At 36.6% G+C, this 23,247-nt stretch overlaps 1 protein-coding gene across 4 annotated transcripts in view; it reads left to right on the top strand.

Annotated features, from left to right (window-relative positions):
• The window catches only part of LOC115440138, a 149,880-nt gene that overhangs the window by 19,800 nt on the left and 106,833 nt on the right, over positions 1-23,247 (top strand). For all 4 annotated transcript variants that reach the window (XM_030164361.2, XM_030164442.2, XM_037447686.1 and 1 more), the window contains exons 3-8: positions 1,164-1,320; positions 2,007-2,152; positions 7,988-8,107; positions 13,892-14,118; positions 14,956-15,034; positions 19,334-21,968. In XM_030164361.2, coding sequence (XP_030020221.1) covers positions 1,164-1,320; positions 2,007-2,152; positions 7,988-8,107; positions 13,892-14,118; positions 14,956-15,034; positions 19,334-21,968 — 3,364 coding nt within the window. The remainder of the gene's footprint in view (positions 1-1,163; positions 1,321-2,006; positions 2,153-7,987; positions 8,108-13,891; positions 14,119-14,955; positions 15,035-19,333; positions 21,969-23,247) is intronic.

Below are 23,247 nucleotides of genomic sequence, written 5' to 3' on the forward strand. Positions count from 1 at the left end.
CATAAAGAGTATATTATGATTTGTAGTTCATTTAAAACAATTCTTGTGTGTTTAAGTATTTTCATATAGATGTATAATTATACTGCCGCCGTCGCGTCACACACATGCACACATACACACATCTGTCACCTACAACTAAAGATACTTCCTGATAATTATTTAGCACCTAGTAATAAATATTATAATGATAGAAATGTAGTTAATCAAAATAATTTACGCGTTTTTTACCTTACCGATAGCATTCTTTATAAATTGGGTTATTGATAATACTCTTATGCTGCAACACCCTATAGCTGATACATTTTAATATGAAAGATAATGTAATCGTAATGTTATTTGTTGATTGTGATTATAATACTTACGAAGAATATTAGATAAACAAATACTTAAAAATAGTGACTAATTCTTCACATTTGAGAAAGCCCATATTAATACTGTTGGGTTATAAATATTTTAATAAAATGTAGTAGGATTTCTTTAATATCTATTTATTATTCGTAAGATAAATGGACAGTTCTTTATATTGACACAAGAGAAAAGAACGTCACACATGGCTGAAATCAAAAACTCATAAAATATTTACAAAGACTTCCAGATTGATTAAGTAATATGCGTTTATATAGAAACATAAAGACGTCTTTAAATCTTTACTCAATAAATACAATTTGGTATAACACCGCTACTATTCAAAATTAAAAAAGAATGTATTGATATCGTAAAAGAATATGTCCAATGCCAAGGCAGTTTAACTTATCAACTAGATGATTTATTATTGATACCTAACGTCTTAGTTCCTGATATTTGATGTATCATGTATGGATGTATTGTACTGTGGTATTTTCCTAATAACCACAGTATAAGTTAAACAAATTTGAAATTGAAAATCGTTTGTAACTTTTCTGTCCTTTTCAAAAATCGCTTTTTGTTAATAATTATAAACAATATATAAGTACGCAAAATCATTATAAATTGTAGCCTATGTGTTATTCTGATGTATAACCAATGTTGCTGTAAAGTTTCATCCAAATCTGTTCAGTAGTTTTTTCGTGAAAGTGGAACAAACACATACATCCATCCTCACAAACTTTCGCATTAATAATATTAGTAGAATTGCACAACGTAGTAGCAATAGGGCACATATCTTAATCAACTCTTTTTTGCAGAGAGATAGTTGGTCTCCTACTGTCCGTGGACGCAAACCCATGCATAGTGGACAAGAAGGGAGCCACGCCGCTCCACCTGGCGGCGTTCAAAGGCGACTCGGAATCGGTTAGGATCCTCCTTGCCCACAACAACCCCCCAGTCAACATAGACCAGCAAGTGAGTACTGTTATTGGAATTAAGTCGCGGATGATATCACCGGGAAAACCATAAATAACATGTAGCATTATTTTGTTTTCATTAAATGTTTGTGTAATAATGTTTTGTTTGTATGTCAGTTTTTCATGTATTATTTATGGTAAAATTATTATATTAATTAAAATAAAATTATTGTATCATACTATGGACCTGTTTCGCAACTTCTGAGTGAATGCTCGTCATTTAATTGGATAAGCCGACCAAATACAAAAGTCGTATTGTAATTTGTTTCTTAATAGATGGTAATAAAATGACTATCAACATTATCTGTTTAATATAATCTTTCAAATAAAATCTACTTTAAACTTGAGAAACATGCCCTAAGTTTACCTCTAGTGTATGCAAGCACTGTGTTGTACTAATTTTAATTTTATTATAGCCAGTGCAATTACTGACCATTATGAACCTTATTAGCTAAATTTTAAAGTCTCAAGGTGACAATTAGAACAGCGCTACGTGGTTTGTACTCCAAAGTTTTAGACGCTCATATTGTATCTGCCGAGTTGTCGCTTACCAAAAAACGAGTATCTAGCTCGTCTCGTCACTTGTAATGTTTTTATTTACACTCTCATATTGTATATGCTGAGTTTCGCCTACCATGAAACGAGTATTTAGCTCGTCTCGTCACTTGTAATGTTTTTATTCAGACATTAGACCACGAGACGGCCGTGCTCATAGCGGCCCACTTCGGATACGTGGAAATAGTACAGCAACTGATAGAGAAAGGAGCAGATGTGACGATAAAGAACATAAGCGACGAAAGCGCGTTGGACCTCGCCGCGCAGTATGGAAGGTAATATTTATTTATTTATTGAACCAACAAAGTGAACAATAGTCATAAAAATAATACTCCAAATTACAGTCGGTAGATGCCACCTTAGTTATAGGTACAAATGAACAGACAGCAGCCAAAAAATAATATTGAACATGAACTTAGTGAGAAAGAAATAATACACTATAATTGTTACTGTTAAGTTTAAAGTACAATTACACATTCCGTTCCTATCCAAATTATAGATAATTATTTACATTTATACTACAAGACTTCTTCCTAACCGAAATTCGGTCATGGCGGCCAATCTCAATGGAGATCAGCTAAGTACGTAGGAGATATAGTGCCTCATCGTGTGCGCAATACACAGTTGCACTTTCTGTTCCTTCACTTTCATAGTCCGGTGAGATGGCAACCCGATATGAGTGGAAAGAGACCAACTGCAGGACCAATGGCTTAACGTTTTTCGAGGCACGGGGGTATCATATCGCTAGCTTTTAAATGGAAAAACCCAGTTACAATTATTTTGGCGGCACACGGTATTCGAACCCAAGACCTTATCACGGTAGTCGTTCTCGTACCGTGTACAATTATAGCTACGCCACTGAGTCAGTCAAATTACATACAGTATGTATGTATACGCAATTTTAATGTATCTATTGGGCGTCCAATAGATACATTTAAATTGACTGCCTCGGTGGCGTAGTTGTATTGCACGTCCGGTACAATAGCGCTCTGAGGTCCTGGGTTCGAATCCCGGGTCGGGCAAAGTGATATTTGGGTTTTTCTGCTCAGTATCAGCCCGGAGTCTGGAATTTGTACCCGATATGGCGATAGGCTCGCCCCTATCACATCATGGGACGGAACATACTTGGCGAAAAGTGGGTGCCCTAGTTGCGTCTCTGCATACCCCTTCGGGGATAAAATGCGTGATGTTATGTATGTATTGGACGTCCAGCGCCGAACGGTGACATTTTCCAAAAACCCAACACAACATAAAAATACCAACTATTAACATTCATTAATTTCAACGTATATTCCACTTGAATATTTCTAGACGAGCGCTAGACTTCTAATATCAGATAAACCGCTTGAAAGATCTAGGTCATGATAGAGCTAAGTGCCGCTAGATTCTACATAAGACTTAATAATAATAAAATATTTTTGGACAGTCCATTGTACTGTGTCCATTGACTTAGGTCTCACCTTCGTAGTTAAGCACGTGCATTGAATATATTACTGTAGGATACCGGCAAGGCTGTCGATAAATCGGAAACAAATAATAATCCTAAATTTTGTCGTTTGTTTTGTGTCCCATTTGGAAATGGAATACAGAATTTGACTGTTATGCTCTTCCAGTAGGCTTTTTTATAGTGATCCCATTGCACCTGATGGTAAGTGGAGTGGTGGCTATAGTATGCTTTATAGTAGATAGATAAAAAGGTTATTTTGGCTGCAATTAGCACGCAGTATAATATAAAAAATATAAAAAACCGCGATAGAATCCGAAAAGTAGTTTAATTTTAATGTCTAATATTCGCGTAAACATAAGAAATCATTACGCAGTATAACTTAGGATAAACGTAGACAACAGACAAGTACACATTCGTTTGTGGAATACTGTGCATAGGCCCAGCTCGGCAATATGCATCGTTTCAATTCAAAGCGCTCGTAATTCTGCTGGTGCCCGACATACAGCTCATACGTATCCGATATATACCTCTATTTGTCTGCGTTAAATGGAGACGTTCGCGTTCAGTTCTGACAGACCCAGAGGACGATATCACTCTGGCTATTCGTCGTAAAAATGAGTTCCTAAAACTCCTTCACTCCTCAAGACCGCAGTTCCGTCCTCGCCGTGCTCCCAGTCCTCCCGAACCTCTCAATAGTTCCGTCCCGTATGCCGACGAATACGGTTATGGATAGATTGTTGTCTAGTACGCTTATCCTTAATCTTTGATGTCTCATTTCCCAGTGACCGTCCTGAGCCGAGGTTTGTAACCCGTTAGTGGGTTGCTCTCAGCATGGTCATTTAATTTCCAAGGTTTGCGAGCGCCTAAAGCGCTTATCCAAAAGTTTGGTGTATTTGTATAAGCAGGGCCTTGTCAGGCTAACAAACGAAAAAGAAGACAAAAAAGTTCTTGATAAGTATTTATCTGCTCCAAGTGGCGTGCAGTATTTAGTGATTTTCTGATAAGTGTATGAATTTGCTTTATAGTTTTCTATATCTTGGTAAACCTTATCAGCTTTAACTGCAAATATTATGATTCGAAAGTATTTACCAGCTTATTAATTTATATATTTATTGTTTAATTTTATTGCTGTGATGTTTTGATAAATAATCTATTGATTATGGAGTTCTTGAGTTGAATTATAGAACTGCTAGCGACTTACGCTGGCGTCGCACGGGTAGCACTTATTTATCTATAGTCAGATGTCTTCTGGTTGTGCGATTGTTACTAAACTCCAAGAATTATCTGCTGGGGTAATCTGAAGATTATCTAAAAATTCCATTAAAATCGCTTCACCCATTTTGAGGTCCTAGGGTACATACATACTCGTACATTTAGTTTCTCATATGGATAGATACGCTTAGGAAACAACTATGCTTAGGTAACAACTATAGTCTACCGATATTAAATCATTATTTTGATTTGATATGTAAGTATTAATTGTTGAAAACCTTTTACTTTCATAAAATTCATTAAGAATCATTTAACCACACAGCGTCAATATGCATTTTTGTGAATTTTCTATTTGAAAAATTGTTCTACATGACGCTTTATACGAATTTGTACCCGATATGGAGGTGGGCTCGCTCCCTATCACATCACGGGACGGAAACACGGCTAAATGTGGTGCCCTGGCCCTCTGCCTACCCCTTTGGTGATAAAGACGTGATCTGTGTGTGCTAGTTAAGGTAATGTGATTATTATAAAGACTACACAAACTCTATTATGTGTATTAACTCATGCATTGTGTTGAGTTTGTTAAACTTATCTAAACAATTTCTGGGTTAAGTTTTGAACTTAAACACGCGACGGGGGAACAAACTTGTCCAAGTCGATCAAGTTATAAGCCAAAAAGCGTAACCTATGTTACACTTTGATAAGTTTCATGAATTTCGAGTGAGTTTCGAAGTTGATCCTCAATATTTTGTTTTCTGAGACAAAAATATGAGAAAATGTGTTATTTGTAATTCGGCCCTCAAGAAACATCTTTAAAAGTCTCGCTGTATACTTTTCTGAGACAAATGCTTATATTTTTATCTAGGATGTTGTCTAACCGTCCGTCCAGCGGTTTTTGCATTTACGTTTAACAAACATCTTCACAAAAGTTCCCATTTATTATTTAGATTCTCCGTACTCAAAAAATTGGTTTACAGCACGTTTGGTTTTGAGGACTGCCTCGGTGGCGTAGTTGTATTGCATGTCCGGTACAATAGCGCTCTGAGCTCCTGGGTTCGAATCCCGGGTCGGGCAAAGTGATATTTGGGTTTTTCTGCTCAGTATCAGTCCGGAGTCTGGAATTTGTGCCCGATATGGCGATAGGCTCGCCCCCTATCACATCATGGGACGGAACATACTTGGCGAAAAGTGGGTGCCCTAGTTGCGCCTCTGCATACCCCTTCGGGGATAAATGCGTGATGTTATGTATGTATGGTTTTGAGGAAAACGCAGAGCGATATTGTTTATACATATTATGCGTCAGAAATCAGTATGTTATGCAAAGTACCTAATCCTAATGCGGCTTTGAAATAAGTTTAATTTTGTTTTAGTACATGACGAATAGTACCTACCTGAGTTTCCGAAGGATATTACAGATTTTCAAAATCATAAGCGAATAATTGTATTTTATACAACGTTAATGCAAACAGTACATTCAAATAACCGCCATTTTCAATAAAAAAACATTCCGAATCGCGTTTTTTGGAGCTATCTCAAAAATGGACCAATCAGAACAAAGTTATTTTGACATGTTTACAAATGACTCATTCTGATTGGTTCATTCTCGGAATCGCATTGAAGATTGAGATTGAGATGGCTCAGTTGTTGGTTGCATAATATTTTACCGGGAAACTGGTCTCATATGAACTATGGACCTTATGTAATCACGATGAAGTGACACAAGACTAATATTATTGTCTTAACTAATATTTATTGACCGCTTCAATGGTGTTATTTATTTATACGCGCAGGGGATCGTGATCCCACTGTACCTGATGTGGATTGGGGTCCATATAGAGTTTTGATCTTTCGCCAGTCGACATAATTATGCCGGCCTGTTGAACATACTCAGGCAGATCCTGGATCGCGGCATACTTGGGCTACTATAACGGGTATTATACCTTATCCACGTCGCTATCCAGGCGGATGGAATTATTCGACCGTCACGGGCGTAGTTTGTACGCGATACGACTACCGGCTCAGGTCTCAGGTTCGAATCCCATGCCGGACAGTGTTATAGAATTTTTTCTGCTCAATATCAATCTTAAATGGAATTGTGGCCAATAAATCGCAATTAATATACTCCTATTATATGAGACTTCACATAGCTGCCGGAATGTGGGTGTTCTTTTGTCAATTGCTTGTACATAATATAATGTTCGCTATAATGGTTATAGAAGGCAATGATAACAGCGACGATTAAATCAGTATTTTGTATATTTTATTAAAATAATGAAGAGAACGACATTAATTATTTTATAATTATAATTATGTATAAAGATTTTAACAGTACATTTGAATATATTAGGTGTAAAAGTAAAATATTAAAACCGCAATAAAATCCGAAAAATAGTTTAATTTTAATATCAGGTGAGTTACATTTCTGCTTACCTTTGAAAAGAGAATTGGTTGACATGTTCTGTTAATATATAATATAAATATATCATAGTTAGTATAGTTAAGTTAATACCGAATAACTGAGTTCTGAATCTACCAGTTTTAAAAATCATTTTGAAATTTCGTCGTCTCAAATTTAATGAGTTTCTGAAGATATCGCGAGCAGTTGCGAAACTTTAGGTTGTTTCGAAAATGTTGGTTGAGTTTTGTTTTGAGTGTTTGGTCTGTTTGTTTGTATTGTTGTTGACAATTATGCTGTTTTAATTTATTTATGAATTGAATCAATATAACTTTGTAATAGAGATATTTCAAATATTATAATCATAATGAAGATTTTTAATAACCGCTTTAAAAATATATTTATAAAACTTGAACATATTTTGTATTAATTGTTGTGCACAAATATATTTTAAAATATTTTTAACACTAACTGATTGACTAAAGCTTAAGAAACGTGTACATCTTGAAATTTACTACTAGAATACCTTATGAATGTATTTCTTACATGCAAAAAAATATATGCTATGCGAACTAGAAGACGTCCTGTGGTCGAAATGGGACAGTCGAATTTAATATATTTGTAACACATAATATGTATTATACGTAAATTTTATTCTCTGCACTCCTCTATACGAATTTATTCGCGCCAAATCTAACACCCCTCCGTGCGCGCCATGTATTTTAAAAGGGATACAGTTTTCTCGTAACACATAGATAAATTTTATTCTTCTGGACACCTCAATACGAACTTCTATCGCGCCAAATCTCTCACTGTTTCATTCGTGCCACGTGCTTAAAAAGGGGTACAACGTTTTCTTTTAACGTATCAATATAGATATTAGCATATCTGGTCATATATACTGGTCACTACTAACCACGCACCCTACTACTAATGGGAAGCTTTAGACTTTAGTAAATCGCGATTGCCTAGTGCGAGTTGACAGCCTTCCCATACCTTATACGCTATACCAACAAAAAGTATGAGATCTCAATACAAACTCATTTTTCGCAGGTTAAAAACAGTGGAGTACTTACTGAAAGTGAGGCCCCAGCTCATCGACATGTACAAGCCGCCGACCTGCAGGGTGTTCCCCACCACGCCACTGAACAGAGCCAGCAAGCATGGCCGCAAGTAAGTAATATGTACTGAGAAACCCCTTCAACTGCCTTATTTAGAATCGGCCACGGCTTTCATCACCGGGAGAAACCTGGTAGTTTGATACTGGAACCACTTGGCTTAGAGTCTTCAGGGCACTACAAGAAAGTTGGGAGGAGATATCTAGGGAAGGAAGTGCGAGGGAAGGAGAAGGAATCATTTTAGGATGGTTGGAGGGGAGAAGGCCAGGAAATGTTCGAAAGCCCTTTTAGGCCTCAATGTGAATTAGCAACCTTGAGGTCTACATAAATTTGGCCGCAAAATTGTCCCCCCGTGCATGGGCGTGCTTTCGGTGTGAACCGAGCGGACAAGAATTACGTCGAGGGGTCCCTGCTTGCCTTTGGAAGTCCACTACTGAACGTAGCCCCATAAAAATAGTTGGTAAAACTGACACTATATGGGATTAATACGTTCAAGTGGAGAACACATACTGGCAATAGTAGCGTTGGATGGTCATTTACGAAGTTGATTGACGAGTTAGCGAAGGCCGCAGGTACTTACTGCATGCAGATCGCTTCTGATGATCTAAATATGTACGTTATAAGGGCCGTATTTTTAAAAATGGTGGGCGTAGTAAGGTTTATAATATAATAACTTCGGCGGCTTCGCCCGAGTGAAGGAGTTTTCCGGGGTAAAATTCCGTTATATATTTTCCCTTGATATAAAGTAGCCTATAACCTTCCCAGGGTCATAAACTATATCCATAACTAATTTCTTAAAAATCCGTCCAGTAAATTTTGAGAAAATCGATAACATACAGACAGACAAAAAGCGGTCTTTATTTCATAGTAAGTTAAGACTGGTAATAATATTGACACAAGGACGATTAGTAAATAACTGAGACGTGTATAAGCAGGGTTTCAATATAATATATTGAAAACGAAACGGATATATTTGTCTGTTCTCTGAGTGAATTCACAAAGATAGCGGCCATGATAATTTAATGTAAAATATGAGGATTGTAACACAAAATACTGTTTATTTGTATTGTGTTACCCTACTGCATTAGGTTATACTGTAATAGTAGATGTAAGAGAGGAAAATAAATAATTAAAGTCCATCAATACTTATTCAAACGATTGATGCTCTTAACATCATATGCATACATACAAGTTTGTTTAATGTAATTCACGTGTGCCACCTTTGTGGAGCGACTATACGCCGCCATTAATGTATGGTAATGTAAAGGCGTGTACACACGCTTGGCAATTGCTTCATATTCATATTCATTCGTTCGTTATAACGCACCGATAGCTTTCGTGCTTGCGAATTTATCGTACAGTCAACGTTGTGTTATGGATGCGGTTTTTTGAGCACAGTTACTGTGTTCATTAAATCAATTTCTATTGGGTCGTGGTTACGGTTCAGACGGTTATTACATGGAAAATATTTTGTATGTGTATAGAGAAAGAGATTTTATTTATTTACCTATGTATATATCATTATAGTACTTTGCATAAGTGTAAGATAAACCTTAAAATGTATGCATGATTTATGTATAATAAAAAGGAACATCTAGGCGTCTTCCGCCGCAAATTTTTCAGTTGGTGAATAAAAATTCACAGTATAATAATTATTTTTAAACTCCTTTCATTCCGCAACATCTAGCGTATGATATAAAATGTTTTTATTATAAATACCATCTTCGCAACGTTATAAATTAATGTTTACGCGTGTGTGCATGTGTCAATTTTCCGCGTACGTTGTCGAAGGGTTAAATTGGCTCGCGCTCCGGTCTTCGCTTGTTGAACGTTGACTTGAGGCGAACAAGTTGTGAGATGCAGCGGTTTTGTGCGCTTGGAATGGTTTTTATTTATTTATTTACGGAAAACTTACAGGTGATAAAAAATACAAAAAAAAAAAATGCATTTACTCTAAAATCGGATTATTTTTCAGAAATAATTTTATTATATTATTGTAGTGATGAAAAAGTAGGTCACGTGATTTGTACCGTCAATAAATGTACACAGGAGCAAGTCATAGGTATCTTGAGAAGGAATAGGGATTAAAAATTGGTGGAGTTAAGGGCTCACGAAGACGCTTTGAAGCCTTTTGAGGCTGTTTCAACGTAGGCTGTTTGAGAAGTATTTCATTGCACTACATAGTTTTTATGAAATAAAAGAAACAAAATCTTAAAAAATATTGACTCGCACGTAAATGAACTATTTTGTAAAATGACTGGTCCTAATTAAAGTGTACCTAATATTTTTTATAAAAACGCGCTGTTTTTTATGTGTTTTTATATGACTAATCTAGTATTAACAAATATCTGTGTGGTCGTGTGTTATTTGACTTGAGCAAAACAATTAAAATTCCCCGCTGCGAAAAACCGATGACGGATTGTGACAAAACAACCAGATTGTTAGTCAAACGTGGATACTTTTATATTATAAAAAATCTACTAACTGCCATTTTCAATAAACGATTCCAATCGTTTATTTAAAATCCATCTCGAAAATGGTCCAATTAGAACAGTTTCCCGACATGTTTATAAACGACTTACCATACCTCACCTTACAGTGAAAAATGTTATATATTATAAATGGACCAATAATCGCTGACCTCTCGAAATTTGCTCCAAAACGTTTGTCAAGTGTAGCGTTATCATTATATTTAGTAAATTGGGGTTTATTAGCACTGATGTATTATCGTTATGTTACAAATATATGTTAAATGATTTAATGAGATCAGCTGCCAAGAAATAATTGAAAGCCGATAATTATGTGTGAAGCCGTTCGATATTTCCCACGGGCTTCACTTATTACCGGGTGCCGTCATTTCTGGTGGAATAAAAAACGATGTAGAGGACTCATTTTCTTGTAGATTTCTTGTATGATAAATCTTGACCTATAATTACTAGATAGTGTCCGTTGGTAAAGTTATCTCTTCACAATAGCTGCCTGGACTAAGATTTCATTTACATGACGTCACAATAGTTGGCTAGTTCGCTACGCCTACGCGCATCCATAATCATTGATATCCCATCTCCCAGTGACCGTCCTGAGCTGAGGTTCGTAACCCGTTAGTGGGTTGCCCTCAGCATGGTCGCTTAATTTTCAAGGGTCTGTTGTGTTTGTATAAGCTGGCCCTTGTTAGGCTTAAAAAAGTAGGGTCATGTTAAAAAAAAACATGACGTAGCTATATATAGTCGGCATATTGTGTCCTTAACGTCGAAATCGAAATGTATATATTAGAAAAAAATATATTCCGCTATGTATGTGAGTTATAGTATTATACATATGTGTTAAGGGCCTAGTTCACAACTTCTGAGTAAATGATACTCGTTATATAAATATAAAAGCCGACTAAATACAAAAGTCACTCTAATCTACATTAGCTGCGTCATAGTATGAAACTTGTGAAACAGGCTCTAGTATTAATATCAAACTTTTAGGCGATTTTTAAAATGCTCAAAAGTAATGTCGGTTAGTGTCAATATTGACAGTTGAAACTGATTGAAAAAAATAAAAAACGAAATGCAAGCGACGGATAGATTCGTTAGCACAGATAAGCACATGAATATGTATGGATTGATTTGACATGTGTACCCAGATACGGACAATGGCTGTGCCTGATGTTTTTTCTTTAGGAATTGTTAAATAAAATTTAATATAAACTATGTCGACCGATGACAAATTTAATTTAAAATATTTTTGTTTAGATTGTAATAAAAATGTGTTGATTACAAATATGTATAAAAACTTATTCCACGAACAAAAAAAAATATACATGTTATCCACTCATTCGTTGATATAAAATGTAATTGAATGGTTTGAAGGTCCGAAGTAAGTTGACTTTTATTTAAGCCATTGGATTAAGGCCCTAATAAGAGGAAAACAGCATGCTAACCGTATTTTTAACCGACTTCAAAAAAAGGAGGAGGTTATTAGAAGCCATGTATTCGAAATTTAAAATGAATTTGGAAAAAAAAATTAAACACATTTCTGCAATATGTTATCTTTACTTTGGGTGCTACAGTTTTTTAATTATGTGAATACTGTTTCATTAATTTCATAATTAAAAATTCTACTAAAATGTTGATCCCGTGTATCTAATTTTAAAGTAAACATCATTTGAATTCGAAATCACCACTACTAGATAGGCAATTTAATAAACAATATTTAGTAGTTAAACATTTTCAAATAGACCTAACGCTGATTTTTTAAATAACATTCGTAAATCTTTGCATATTTCCGTCCGTAACTCGTGCGCCGAAAATGTATGGAACTAATGTTCAAGGCCGTTTGTTCGGTGGAGGTCTTTAAACTTTAGTTTGTTGATTAAAAATATATAGTATTTTGTATTCGTGGCTTAAATTCTGCCGCTCTTTTGGAGAAGAAAGAGGGTTGTTAGTTATTTATGCCTTCATTTGGGATAGAAATTTTTATTTGGAAAAGGTTTTTCCGAGATGAAAAGTAGCTTATAGCATTCAAGAGTAATGTAGCTTTCTATTAGTGGAAAAAATCAAAATCGATTTATTACTTTCTCGAGATTAGCACGTTAAAACAAACAAACTCTCCAACTTTAAAATTAAACTATGTTTTTAATTTTTTCCCGAAGTTTTGAAAACTTTGCAGCCTTCGTGATCTAGGGGAGGTACTGAGGTGTGGTCATCCTCAGAGTCAAAGTTGCAATATCTACCCACATTTTACAATTTTGCTACTTTTAAATTTTTTGTTGTTGGTGGTCCAATTTATGCAGAATGAGCACACAGTGTCTTGAAGTCTGGCAGCCGGTCTTTTGGGTATAAAAACCGCGATAAAATGCAAAAAATAATTGAATTTTAAAGTCTAACATTCGCGTAAACATAAGGAATCATTCTTCAACATTATACACGTCTATATGATGTATTTATGCTTTTATAGATCATAACAATTAGTGCACTTCCTAAACCATGCCTTTAACGATTATTATTTTGAATGTTATGTGCTGTTTCCGTACAAATATTTGTATATAGTTACATCCGCACAAATTAATTCCACGTTGTGTTTATAAAAAAAAGGCAATGTTTTATTGCAAAATTAAAATTTTAACATCCACGTACCGACTACCGGATGATACCAGCTTTATGTAGGTCATAGAAATAATGATTTGCCATTGTGTAACGAATTATTTGTAAGTTAAATCTTTCATAAATTTTATAAGTTTTGTTGATAAAGATACTGTTATACTGATTTTTTCGATTAGATAAGTATTCCTATTGTGAAATAATAGATACGATGTAATATCAATCCAAAAATCACAATCGATTATCTTAAGACCGGCTTTCTTGCGAGTTGTGATCTTTATTCGTCAAGAGAGATAAATCGATTTTTTTTGACATCTCCAAAATTGTATTATGTGTATTTATATTATTCATTTAAAATGAAATTTGTTGTGCACTTTATTTCTTTCTGTAATGATTGGATGCAAAAATCTCATGATGGCATGGACATATTGGCGATCCACTGGAGCACTGTATAACATACATAACATTACTATTTTCTTCTTTACGAATAGGCAAATTTTATAAAAACCATATTTTATTACTTACGTTAAGTCCCACGTAATAGAAGGGTGCCTATTGCATTTTTTTCCGGCATGGCATAGTGACCTTACTGTCTCTAATGGTAAGCAAAGTGTTATCCAGATAGAGCGTCGACTGACGAGTGTTGATTGTCCCTCGCCGGTCAACATAAATTACGCCGGCCTGTTTGATTTACCTGCCACAATCCAGTATTAGGAGAAAAATCACGGGTGTTGTAATTTTTTTGCCCGCAGAGAGGTCGTAGCCGTCCTCATAGCGGCTGGGGTAGACCCAAACATACGCACGTACGAAGGCACGCCGCTGCACGAGGCGGCCAGGTTCGGCCGTGCGTCCGTCGTTCGCGTGCTGCTGAAGAACGGCGCCGACCCCAACCTGAAAGACAGGAGGGGGAAGACTGTCTACGATGTTCTGAATGAGTACCCCGAGGAGGCGACTATGAAGGTCTGGGAGATTTTGCGAAGTGAGTATTAATGATAGTAAAAAGTAGTTTGATTTTTGTTTGTTGGATGTACGCAACCCATATGATATTTAGGATGTATTTTTCCTTATATGAGGCACGTTGTGATTGGGAGTCTGAATCTGGAGTGGGAATTTAAGGTCACGGATTCAAGTCCAGCACCGATTCACCAATTGTTTTTGATGTCCGTTTTGCAGCTGTTTGGTTCTGAACAGCATATTGTGAGACCGAAAGTCCATCGTAGCTTCTGACACCTCTAGTACGAGGATACGTCTCTACTTCTAGTACATGGATCATAATATACTTTTATTGCCTTAGTAGGCAAATGAGCAAGCGGTCTGCCTGATGGTAAGCAGCATCCGCCGCTCATGGACTTTGCAATGCCAGAGGCAAAGCCAAGCCGTTGCCTACCTGGATGTGAGCCCTCTTTAATCCTCATTTAGAGAAGAACAAGTCATAGCTCTCGGGGAATACCGATGCATGGATTTCATTCTAACCGCCTTATTCATAGACGTTATTTATCGAAGCTCTAACTGCTGTGATAACAAGTCTGTTTCTCAGTGCTGACGGCATGGTAGCCTTCGCAGTGCGTAGACATAGGGCCGTTGTGATTGGCTAATATTGAGATACAACTTGAATCTAGTTGGCTGTCAGATAAACAAAGCTGAACAAACAGCAAGCTGTCAGATAAACAAAGCTGAGAAACAGACTTGTTATCACAGCAATGCTCCGTCCTTAGATAAATAACGTCTATGAATAAGGGGGTAAGTTTTCCCTTAGACCGGCTAGACCGTCGCCATATCAAAAAAATAATGTTTTAATTGAATTGTCATTGAACAGAGTACGAGAGTACAATAGGCTCGTACAGTGATGAGGACGTGCCCCCGTTTCCCGTGGTCGACTGCAGTCCCACCCCCACGTGAGTATTGTTTGCCATTTATATCCTTGCAAATATTTGTAACACTACAAATTACATAGTTGATGATGAAAAGATTCGTTTGCGCTCTTTTTATATATCTGATTTTTCAAGTACTGGAAAACATGAGGCCAACGGTCTCTTAGACTATAAAACAAGTTAAGACGCTATTGTTTTATGCCTTTCAGATAGTCGACCAATGATGGTTTATTATAAAAGCATTTCCCTTTACGCGTAAACGATTCTTTTCAATGATATAAAATCAAGTAAACATAAAAATGATATACGACGCATTGAAACTTGGATATATTTTTATTAAATTTTAATAGATTTATTTGTATACTATATAATGTGCCCTAATATATTTGTAGTGCGATGATCTAAATACTAAATAGTGTGAAACAATCTATAAAGATAATAGTCGATAGATTTATCGATGATTATTTAACAGTTCAGTAAAGTTCCATAGTCGTACTTCGAGTAGATGAGTTGTACATCTATCGATCAACTCATGTATCAATTGTATCTAAAGACTTCTAGATATTAAACTTAGTTTCTTTTAAAATAACAGTATGCTAGTAGTAGTTTTATAATCTTCTAGCTGTCTACTCTTCTAATAGTTCTGTCCTGGGTGCCGATGAATTCGGTAATGGATAGATTGTCTAGTACACTCATCCCTAGTCTATCCCTAGCAGTGGCGAAGGGTGAAATTTTTCTGAAGGTAACCCGAGGCAGAAAAGCGATTTCCTTAGTTAATATATCGCGACCAATTTAACAGAAAAAAAAAACTAAGACAAACGTTAATAAAGCTAAAAGGGAAGCCGGTAGGAATCGAGTTGAATGGACGTTTCGCCACTGATCCTTGTCCTGGCCCGAGGTTCATAACCCGTTCATTTCCAAGTCCTCCCTATCTTTCTATTTGATTAATTTCGTTGCGGGATAATGACATATTAGTTTTCCCTGAGACTCGCCGAGCTTCACCGCTCGGTGTCATAAAATGCGTGCCACTGCTGATCCTGGCTTACAGGAGTTGTAGTGGTGGGTCACACCCAGGTGGGAAAGTCTCATAACCCGTCAGTGGGTTACCCTCAGCATGGTCGCTTAACTTCCAAGGGTTACGAGCACCTAAAGCGTTCACTCAAGTCTGGTTTGTAGAAGCCGACCCTTGTCGGGCTAACAAACGTAAGACAAGATAAAAAAATGTGCTTAATAAATATTTATCTACTCCAAGTGGCATGCAGTATTTAAAGATTTTCTGATAAGTGTATGAATTTAATAAGTCAGTTTAAAAAAAGAGCTAACTATCCAATTTTCATTGCAACAGAGTTAATGTGTTTCGATTAGAACGTTTAAAAAAATCTAAGCTAATTCTAAGTTTTTTTTATTGCCCTTAAAGTGCACCGTTTATGATTAATTATTGCGATATAACATTAACTCGTTTAGTATGATGCTATTGTGGACGTTAATGTTATGAGATGTTATGCTATTCGATTATTAAGTATTCGTGAAAACCATTATGAAACTAAAATAAATTGATATTTCGAAAAAAACGTCATAACACAATGACATTAACGCGCACATTAGACTATAGACTTTATAAATATTAAAATAAGTTTTGATTCACATTTCATTCATGGTGAGGGTGGGAGCGCACGTTTGTCATGTTCGGTTTGTACTATTTCCTTTCCTTTTAAATCACTAACATTGCATGTAAAAATAAAAGTGAAAAGAGTTGTTGATTCGCAAAAGCTCGCGTAAACAGACTTGCGGTTAGCGTAAATGTCCGTGTCACGTGGGACGGGGCGGGTATCTCCCTCCTCTAATTACTCAAAGATTCGCGACACAAGAGGTCGCCTCTAAACATTCGGTTTTAATTGGAGAGCTACGTCTCAATTACTACACACGACGTGTCTCCTTTGAACTCTGATTGCTATCTTTGAGAACGCTCTTTTTGCGCCGGCATGTATATTTTATTTCTCTTTTACATGCGACGATCAACCGTAACGTCCGATCTAATAGATATGTCCGTTTAAAATCGTCAAATGGCTTTGTAATTTTCTTTTTGTACATTTTGCTCGTTCGAAATTAATTTCAACTACAACGAATAATATAAATTTATGTGTCGCGTTGTTTGTGCAAGGGTTTGTCTCAAAAGTGGGCCTGAGCCGGTGTCTTCGATTTTTTAAATAAAAACGTTTTCCGCGCAAGTTTCCTCAAACAGAGCTAGAAAAACAAAAAGTTTGCCGGCATCTCATTAAAATGTTCCGTGTCTCTGAATTTGTCTGACATCGTTCAGGTTGAGATGTTGCTCATAACGCGAGGGAAAGATACCACCGCCAATATTCTTTTGATGACTTTTAAAAAGGCTTTGGCATGAGCGTTTTCAATTGAAACGAACTCGGCTCGGATTTTATAAAGGGCAAGTCTGTTATTCATGTCCAACGAACGAACGTTCCATGTAAAACGGACGATTATATTTGTCGCGAGCGTGATTAACGTGTCAAAAGCGGTGAAAATATTTTGTTCGGTGATAATTTAGTATAATACAAATATAATTAAAAATTTGCATACTGCTTTCATTTACAGGTCTAGTTTATTGCATAAACGAAACGCTTGTAAGGCAAGCACTAATACAAATGCTTCTAAAATTAACAAAAACTCTCATAACAATACTAACAATTATACTAAAAGTGATGCTGGGGCTAAAGCTAACACAGGACTTACAAATTCACCACCCCTTGGTGCTAAAAATAAATTTGAAAATACTCAAACTAGAATTACTCCAAATCCACAATCCCAATCTGAGTTAATTCCCAGAAGCGACAGCTTCCTTATACAGGATAAATTAAAACATCAACTTAAACTTGGTCGTCCTAGCGTTGTTAATAAATCTGAAAAACCTTATCCAACAAATACTCCAATTAAAGCGTGCGAGACTGACCTCATACCAAGGAGTGATAGTTTTAGTTTACAACAAAAATTAAAAAATAATCTCTTATTTGCTTGTGATGCTGTAAAGGATGGCATAAGTATTTTAGATCATCACGAAGACCTTATCTCAGAATTCAAAAAACGTACTAAAAATACAAGTGAAGGCTCCGAAGAATGTGAGAATTTCGACGATGATTGTGCTATATATTCGAACCTCCCAGGAAAACAACCCCAAGAAACCAAAAAGTTACCATGTCCTTTGCCTGAATATCCGTCCGCAAATGACGTTTACTATTCTTGTCAAAATATTCCTGAACCATCAGATGCACCTTGCGATATTTATGAGAATTTAGCTAGGGAAGATGTGTATCAAAACTTTGATGCGGCTTTAAATTATACCGATGACATTAAAGCGCATATGTCTATTCATGGCAGCATTGATTCAATCTATAAAGCACAAATGAGAAATACGTACTTGCCTATGAACTTCAAACAGCGTGATAAACAGAAAAGTGTTGGCCCAGGTATGTCACTAGCTAACTCATCTCTTTCTACAAGAGTTAGCTGCGACGTATTGAGCGCTGTCGAGAAATCGGATGAAAAATTAATTTACAATTCATATGCTTTGAATAAAGGACACCCTTTGAAAGAGAGATTAACCTCTTTACCTGATATATTTATGTTCGGCCAAAAAGTCGAAGGTGTTCACAAAAAAGGCGATCCAGGATGTCTGTATGAGGCACAGGATTATACGTATATTTACGAAATAAACCCAAACGCACTTCGCAGTGATGCTTACCCATTCAATAGAACCAAAGAAAAAGCAATTCCTATGCCTTGTTATTGCCATGAAGATCCTAACAGAATTCAGAAGATAATAGATATAAATATTAAAAGCCGTAATCGTTCTAATCGTCGTATCACTTCCGGTCTCGAGGATGTGTATGTTGACGTGCCTGAGTACGTCTATACAGATCTGGATCAAATAATACACAAAACGGGTACTCGTTCTAATACAGAAAACTCTGAACCTAATGAAAATCTTGAGTTTATTCCCTTCTCTGAGGATGAAAATGACGGTTCGCCAGGCACTCGAAAGATGACTGGAGTTTTCATTAAAAAATTAAATCAGTTCAAGCAACTTCTTATAGATTGGTAAATGCCAATATGTCCAATAATAAAAGTCTTGCTGTCAAAATTTGTAATTGTTTTCTATTCCTTTTTTAATAACTCGTATTTTGTCGTGGTGAATGGTGATGGTGCTAACATTAAACATTATTAACTCGATACATTTATCACTTTATTTTTAATTTTATGTGTTTCGTTTTTTTTATAATTTGTTTCATTTTTGTTGCTCTATGTGTTTTACAGGAAAGGCCCTGAGACCCAGAAAAGAACTAACATTAATGAAAGCTTATTATCACCATCTTCATCTTCTGTAACAAAAAGTTTTGTCAAAAAGCTTGCTTCAAAATGCTTGGGCCTTAAAGCGAAGTTCAATTCAGCCCCTAACATTTCTAACAACGCAGGCTTAGAACCGGAAGTCGATGTTAAATCAAAACGACATGAAAATAAAAGTAGTATGAATACATTGCTCATAGGAAACAGTAAATTTTTTAAAATTCTGTCGAAAAAGGAGGAGTCAGGAGAAATTGTTTGTAATTATGAATTTGATACTATATCGCTAGACAGGGCAGGCACACTCAACAGAGACGCGGTTGTGAATAGGAGCAACAGGAGTTGTCCTGGTTTTAAAACATCATTACCCAATATTTCCGAAAATAATGAACTTAGTGATTCTCAAGAGTTAGTACCTCAGTCTACTATTATTAAAGATGTAGACAGTGATAATAATTATAAGAAGAAAACTGGTATTGCGGAGGCTGTAAACATGAACCCAAAAATTGATATGATATTTGAACCTAGAGATAGAATATCAATTATATCTAGGGAATCCGCAAACTTTGTTAATGATTGCTACGAATCTTTCGAATTTTTCCAACGTGATAGCCAAAAAGTTGATAAACTCGGTTCACATCCGAGACCAGCCCCACGACCCAACGTGGTTGTGCCTAATCCGAAGCCAGATAGTTCTATTTATGAGAACATTACGTTAATACCTAAAACCATCCCTACTCCTGCAGTTAGAACTCATGTTCCTCCTAAATTAGCTGCGGACGACTCTGATAAAAAAGGACTATATGAGAACATCAATCTCATACACGAGAAAAAACCCGAGCCGCCCAAACGAAATATTTTACCAATATATTCCAACACAAAGTTGAATGATTACTCCACCAATACAAGTAGATCATCCACATTGTCCTCTGATTCTATGGTGGATGAATCCAATTTGGAAGATATTTTACTGTCTCAAAAATCAAAATCGTTTCGCCACGGTAAAGTTCCATCTTATTATTCAGAATCTGGCAAAACAGATGTTTATAGAACGCGATCCAATTCTTCGAATTCCTCCGAAGGCACTGAAGCCAGTGCGATAGAAAACGTTGATTGCAGCGAAGAATTACAAGATAAAAGTATATACCTGTCGATGACAGGCACTTTGCCTCCCAAGAAAGCGGAGAAGGTTACTAAAAAGAAAGTATTATTTAGGCATAAAACTTTTACTAATATCGAAGTGGATAGAAATTCAACGAAAGTTAGGGATTTGCCACAGTGGAATAATGAATTTCTTAAAGAAACGCTAGCACATTATCACATAAGGGGCACGGGACATTGTATATACAAAGCGCCCACAGTGAAAGAGTTCCTTAACTTTTTCAATAGGGACACGATTAGTAGTAATGTCTTCTCATCATTAACGGGTTCCAACCGCAAAAGAGATAGTTATTATGAAACTGCCATATGTTTCTGTAAGCCTAGACCGTTAAAGAATTACAGTAGTGCTGAAAATCTATTAGACATTATATCTCATACAGACGAGGAAGAAAAAGTTCTTATAGATTTTGACGCTTTGAATAATCAGCGTGAGTTGATTTCAGCATCGTTCCGTTGCTTCTGCGAAACCGGATCATGTACCCTTAATTCAAAGCGATTAGAAACTCCATTAGATTTTGTAGTTAAGTTTTCAGCTATAAAGAAAAGTATTTCGACACCCGACATTACTTTGGACAGTTCTCCTTCTTCGACAGTACAGAAAGGTAATTTCCCGAAAAATAATTCTGTCCCACACAATCTAGAAGAACCGTATGCTATAGTTAATGTCGAAGAAATAATTGCCAGAAAACAATGTAGTAAAGACGAACAAGCCAGTAATCCTAACAGTTTAAGTTACACGAGTACTTCATCATCAAATTCAGCACGTCCTTATTCCATAAAAGATATAGCGGAAGTAATATCGCTTAATTCGACATCGACTACCGCTAGTCTGCCCTCTGCTTCTAACAATTCGCATTTGCCTCTACGTAAATCGAGCTCCTCGGAATACTCTGGCAAATGGTCCCTACATTCATGCAACTCGAATGTCACCATTAAATCGGACAGCTCATTTAAATCGTGCATTGAAGAATCTTCAGAGGAAGATTCAGACGGCACGCTGCATTCTGATGCAGGATCCTCAGACGCTGAGACAATAAAATCTGACGCTAGTACTGCAAAGAGGCCGTGGGTTCATAGCGATTCTTTCAGGTTTGGAGGTAATTCCAAATCTGAAATAAAGTATGTGTACCTCAAAGAGGAGACGTTGGAGGAATCTAATTTAGAATCGGTTTCGAAAGTAGAGAGCGGTATTAGTGTGGGAGGGTCTGAGAGTTCGTCATCGGGTGCGGACGATGACAGTGGTGTTCCGAGGGCTTACGCGGATGTGTCGCTTGATACTGCTTCGCTTGAGCGGGGATCGGTGGCGGGGGGTGTTCGCAGCGGGTCGGGGCGCCGGCGGTGGGACGAGACGGAGGGCACCAGCGAGGGCGATGCGCTGAGCGTGTCCAGCGCTGCATCTAGCTGCGCCCCGCTGCATCTTCACAACCAGGAATACAGTAAGGTTTCGGTAAGTGTCATTTATTATCATATCTATGTTTTACTCTTCCAGATTCCCCTATAAAATTCCACGCCATATCATTCATTCAATAATAAGTCCTAATTGCTGTACCTAGTATCGACTGATAAACTATTGATTGAGAATAAATATTTCATATATTTGATCAAATAATAAAAGCGGTAAATATTGTAACCTGTAGCCATGTTTTGATATGAAGAAGTGTTGCAAGAACTCCTAGAAGTTTTCACGAGCAATGTTAACTAAGATTGCTTTCGATATTTAAATTAGGAACGCATGCAAAGACACATCTATACAGACGTCGACTCGTTATTGGTTAAACCGAAGTGTAACAATTATGATTTTACGTCCAAAAGTGGGTATCTTGCAGAAAATTATGTAAAACAACAGCTGTTTTAATATTTAGGGTAAACGTTACTATTTAAAGATGGAAGTTTATATGTATACGTATTCTAACTTCTAACTAGTTCTGTGACAAATTCAAAGGTAAATGTTTGCGCGCTTGGCAACAGATATAGACAATGCGGTAGTACACAGAAAAATTCTCGCATATATCCCCTACCAATTGGTTAATGTATATTCATTAGAGTCAAACTTATCACTAGATCAAAGCACATGATGTCGATTACAAATAATGAATCAATTGTATTTAGGTGCGGCAAACTTGCCTCAGTCACGCGACATCAAAATGCGCTTATTAGCTTTTATAATCACGTTACAAGTGTTAAAAATGTAGCGTGACATTGTGTCACGTTTTTCCGCCAGCGTGTCACCGTGTCGACGACGCGACGCGACGTTAAATTAAATGATAAATGGAGCATGATTTTTTGTGGAGATGTATAGTTTGTACCTTAACAATATAATAATAATATCAGCCCTGTACCATATACTGTCACAGCAGCCCAACTGCTGGGGTTTCTCTACTACAGTGAAGGATTAGGCCTTAGTCCACCATGCTGGCCTAATTTCTATAGAGAGCATCACAGATATGCTCCTTACGATGTTTTCCTTCAGCGTTAAAGTAAGCAGTATCAAGTTAATCCAAAGCACCTCATGGCAAGTGGAGTAGGGTCCGATAGAGTGCCTAATGACGGCAGGTGATTACTTCTCGCCAGTCAAAACAATTATGCCGGCCTGTTTACTGTTTATGTGGACCACTATGACGGGTTTTACATCTTGTGTACGATTGTCGCTATCCTGGCGGATTCTTATATCTTACCATACGCAATAGCTCGTGTACAGATACAAATCGATTTAGAAATAAAAGCAT

The sequence above is a fragment of the Manduca sexta genome, chromosome 7 (genome assembly GCF_014839805.1).
Source record: "Manduca sexta isolate Smith_Timp_Sample1 chromosome 7, JHU_Msex_v1.0, whole genome shotgun sequence".
In the NCBI taxonomy this organism is placed as follows: Eukaryota; Metazoa; Arthropoda; class Insecta; order Lepidoptera; family Sphingidae; genus Manduca; species Manduca sexta.